At 42.6% G+C, this 4,583-nt stretch overlaps 1 protein-coding gene across 1 annotated transcript; it reads right to left on the bottom strand.

The window, feature by feature from the left end:
- Positions 1–218: 218 nt before the first annotated feature.
- Positions 219–4,289, bottom strand: LOC125544833. Its single transcript, XM_048708603.1, has 2 exons — positions 3,733–4,289; positions 219–459 (listed from the first exon to the last, which is right to left on the bottom strand). Exon 1 carries the CDS (start codon positions 4,140–4,142, stop codon positions 3,738–3,740), a length of 405 nt encoding a protein of 134 aa, XP_048564560.1. The 5' UTR covers positions 4,143–4,289; the 3' UTR covers positions 219–459; positions 3,733–3,737.
- Between the last annotated feature and the right edge of the window lie 294 nt (positions 4,290–4,583).

Genomic DNA, 4,583 nt, shown 5'->3' with positions numbered 1-4,583 from the left:
ACAATGAGCCAGCTGTGTAAAACAGCATGCACACAGCCACGATGAACCAGCCGTTCATCACGAGCGCGTATCTCAAAAATAGATACTTAAAAGGCATGAGAATGGGAGTTACAACCCCAAGCCATGTGTAGACCATGTTCTGCATTGCATAAAGAAATCATTCCATTGGTCTGTCGAAATTGAAATGTTGTTTGCAGCTCAGGTAGGTCATGTGCCGATTCCAGCAGAAGATTTGAGTTTTTCCATAACTTCATTCAATGACATATCAGCATTAGGCTGGTTGACTTCTGGAACACAACTTACAAGGTAGGTGCATCGGTTTACTCTGCAAGAGCCATATTATTGCCACCATCATCTTTTACAACCAGAAAATATTCTCCGAAACAAAAGAGAAAGGGACTTCCAAGGAAGAGCAGAAATGAAGTGAGTGCAGCCTCTGCTGCAGCGTGACCACAAGACCTGCCAAATTAAGCAGTGTTGAATCAGTAATCCTTGTTATGATGATACTAAACGAAGTGAAATAATTAGACATGACTTCAACTTCAGGTCTAGAGTTCGATAGGCAAAGGCCCAAACTATAGCTAGTACTAGCTAGTAGCAAGTGTCTTCTCTCATCATAGATTCAGATAGGCAAAGGACCAAACTGTAGAAGGCACCCAGAAATCTAGATCAAAGACCAGCATGTGCAATTCCAGATATAGGCATACAGCCTGTACCACTCAATAAAGTGAGTAACAGGGTGGTACTACAATGCAGATGCTGCCAGTGAAAATGTATGACAGGTTGAAAGTAGATGCTGATAACAGTTGCCCTGATGCAATTATTAAGCATGCTACAAGACAGACAGACATTGGCAGCATGATATTCATGAAAGAAACTCATAAAATGAATATGACACAGATAATGCAAATGAGAAGGCAAGCAAGGAAAGAACTAGATATTCTGAACATAAGTTACAGTAAGATAACAAACACGGTGATAACGACACAAGAAAATCAGTTAAATTCAGTTAGAAATAATTTCCATGCAGAATTGAGACATGACGGTTTAAGTGTTTATAGTAGCACAATAAGGCTCCCACCGGACAACACATAGAAGAATTCCAATATATGGAGAGTATATAGGTCATAGTTAATGACTACTACGGAAAGAAAATCAAAACACCAGAGAAAGAACAATGTTGAATGGCTCAAACCAAACTTTCTCTCAATAAAATGGTCCGTAATTAAATTTCTGCGTGGAAGAACGTTATCGTAGCGACGATAACTTGGAAAGGTATAAGCGCTTTCCAATATGCGACCCGCTATCCAGGCGTGTCAGTGTACATTGATAAATATATTATTCATTGAATCACAAAAGTAAACAAACTGACTAGTCCGTATTCAGCATATTTATTGACCTTCAAAAAGATTTTCTTGGTTTGAGGGAAATCAGCACGCTGACATAATAAATACATGCAAAGCTGCTATTACGGTAGATTAAGCATTTTGGAATCTGCCACAGTTATAAATTCTGGACCTAACCAGCCTACTTTGCTTGCCTCAACGCAATAGCATAGCTCAACTTTTGCCAGCCAAACATCTTGGTACCCATCTTGACCACATTAGCCCCAAAGAGGATAAAATTGGTGGTAAATACATTAGCTTAGTCGGTTCAACCATTTATTGACTCCAATAACATAGCTGGTGTAGAATTGAACTGGCTTTATAACCATGGCATATATTCCCTCCGTCCGGAAATACTTGTCGGAGAAATGGATGTATCTAGACGTATTTTAGTTCTAGATACATCCATTTTTATGCATTTCTGCGAAAAGTATTTCCGGGCGGAGGGAGTAATATTTTTTATCTCCAGTCAATTTCAGCACACCAGATAGAAACTATTAGAAGGCTCTTGAACCTCTGAAACCTAGCATGTCAAACTCAAATACTGAAAGCATCTCATCTGTTACAGATTGTTTCATCTCTTGCACAGTTGTGCCTTTATAAAATAATAACTCAGATGTATCACAGATGTGTAACACAGTTAAAATAAGGTTGGTATTTAGGTGCTTTATGCACGACTTAGCTAGGAGATCTTTAGCCATGGTTTCAAAAATATCGCATAGACGGATACTGATCAAAATTAATCATGGTTCATATCTCCAAATCCACTACAAAAAAATCAGAAGCTACTGTGCCAACTATCAATCCATGTTTTTTGTTTTGACACACACACTATCGATCCATGTTGTTTTACTCCAAAACACAAAAACATGTTAAGAGAACATCAATCAGACACTTTTGGTCCATACAACAATCAAACATTCAGAACTGAAAGAGAATTATATTTATAATGCCCGCTAGATATCCCACTGAAAAAAGTGTAAACCTTATATCCATGTTGCATTAAGATTGAGCCAGCAATTAATTGGTTAGAACAAGTTCCATATATTGCAAGGTCATCTCATTTGTTACCTCTAGGCATGTTACAAGATGAGAGTCCTGCTAATTCCAGTTCTCCCAAACGTACAGCAAAACATCATAACTCTTTATGTAAAATGTGTGCACTCTAGAGTGAAAGATTACATCTACTGAAGTTAGCATGAACAAACTAACTTGAAACACAACCTACTCAAAATAAATAAAACTTACAGGCGACACAAACAAATTATGATTCTTCCTTCCAGACAACATTAATAAGTATACACATACACATAATATAGCAACAGACCCTGGAAGAGATGCATGCAATAAACAAAATATAAAAATCCTAGAGCCTTGGCCATGTCCATGTCCATGTCCATGTCCATCGCATTTGTTTTAGACTCCCAAGCATCTCTACTCGGCCTAAAATGCGATCTCGAGGACCCCGAAAAACTTGAGGCCGCTCTCCGTCCATATTTGCAATGAATCCAGTGGATCATCCTCATGGAGGAGGTGAGGGGTGCACAAAAGGAGGTAACCTTCGGTATCACCTTGGGGGAAGTCCAGGGTATGATTGATTAATTTATCACTCCAAATCTAATCCTGGTTCACTCGAACCATATAAGCCCATATCCAGAACTCCGATCAAGAAAGAAATAGAACCGCCTGCAGTATACAAAATGAACTTTGTAGTTTGGATTATTCCTAACTTTCTGACATCCTTTCTTTTGCTTTGATTAGATGTTGTCATGCAAGAAGTTGTGAGTGGTTCGAATGGTTCCCCACATCAACCATCAGGCGCAAGCCATCTGTTTTGAAAGGATAGGGTAGGATGGTGCTGGAAATGGATTCTTGTGGTGTCAGTAGGCTCAAAGGGAATGGAAAACAGGATTTGTGATTCTCGTAGCTCGTTTAAACAACATCCTCATTTTATATCACGATGTTCAAGCCAACCAATATATCTTTGATATACACTTGAAAACCAGAGACTTAGCAACTCACAATGATATACTTAACCTTGACTTCAGGCCATAACTAAAAACTTATGCCGCATGATGCATTTCCCTCTAAAAAGATGGTGATGAAGTTGGGTTACTGTCGAACCAACCATCATAATTAGCTAACTATTTCACGAGTTGCAACAAGGCAGAATATCTCATTTCACAAAGCAGGGTTGGATTAACAACTATACACACGTACTGACGCCCCGAATCTACATTTGATTCTAAAAGAACAGGCAAACACTGATTCAGATAAAGATTACAATTAGCCCTGCATGACACAGAACCCTAGTTCTAACCCCAGATCTAAAGGCAGCAGCCCTCACCTGGATCACTTGGTGTAACCGCCGCCGACGGCGCTGTAGTCCTCCTCGACGGCAGAATTGACGTAGGGGACAGGGAAGTCCTTGGCGGGGTCGAACTGCTTGGCGGCCATGTAGCGCTCGAGGTCGGGCTTGCGGAGGAGGGTGCGGCGGACGGGCGGGCGGTTGCGGCGGCCGTCGCGCGGGTAGTACTTGATGTCGAACACGGTCTCCGGGTCGGAGGTGGGGATGATGGCCCTGGGGGAGTCCTCGCGAAGGGTGGCCGGGCAGGTTTGACGGTATTCGAGCGCGCCCGGGACCGCGCTGCGGTACTCGGGCGAGGAGCACGGGCCGGTGATCTCCCACGGCTTCTTGAAGAATTTGCGGAATGTCTGGATCAGTGACTTGCCGGCGCCGGCGGCGGAGGCGGCCATCGGGGGCGGTGCGGTGGCTACGGCCCGACGGGAAGGGGGAGGTGGGGAACGGGGGAGATCGGCAGATGCGGGAAACGGGCTGGTTCAGCGACGGTGAAGGCCGAAGAAACCTGGATTTAGCTATGGGTGCACTGCACAACGTGGCCTGATCTGGACCGTCTAGCCGGGAAGAAGGCCGAAGAAAAGAGCACAGTGGTGGAAAGGAGAAATTGTCGATGCAAACCAAAGTTGTGGTGAATGGATCAATGGAACTATGTTTAGTTGTTGTTTTTTAGCAGGGAACCATTTTTTTAAGGGAATGCCTATTCGGCGCACTTTATTTCGAAGCCAACAGAGTTACATCCTGAATTACAAGAGGTGGTAAGAAACTAGAAGGATCATCATCTCAAAAAACAGAAGACTTCGACTCATAAGAGTGTTTGGCTAAGTGATGTGCGACCA

The sequence above is a fragment of the Triticum urartu genome, chromosome 3 (assembly GCF_003073215.2).
Source record: "Triticum urartu cultivar G1812 chromosome 3, Tu2.1, whole genome shotgun sequence".
Lineage (NCBI taxonomy): Eukaryota > Viridiplantae > Streptophyta > Magnoliopsida > Poales > Poaceae > Triticum > Triticum urartu.
This window is presented reverse-complemented; position numbering and strand designations above follow the sequence as displayed.

What these genes read in the sequence shown, in the direction of transcription:
- LOC125544833 (XM_048708603.1), bottom strand. Translation starts at nt 4,142, where the DNA reads ATGGCCGCCTCCGCCGCCGGCGCCGGCAAGTCACTGATCCAGACATTC.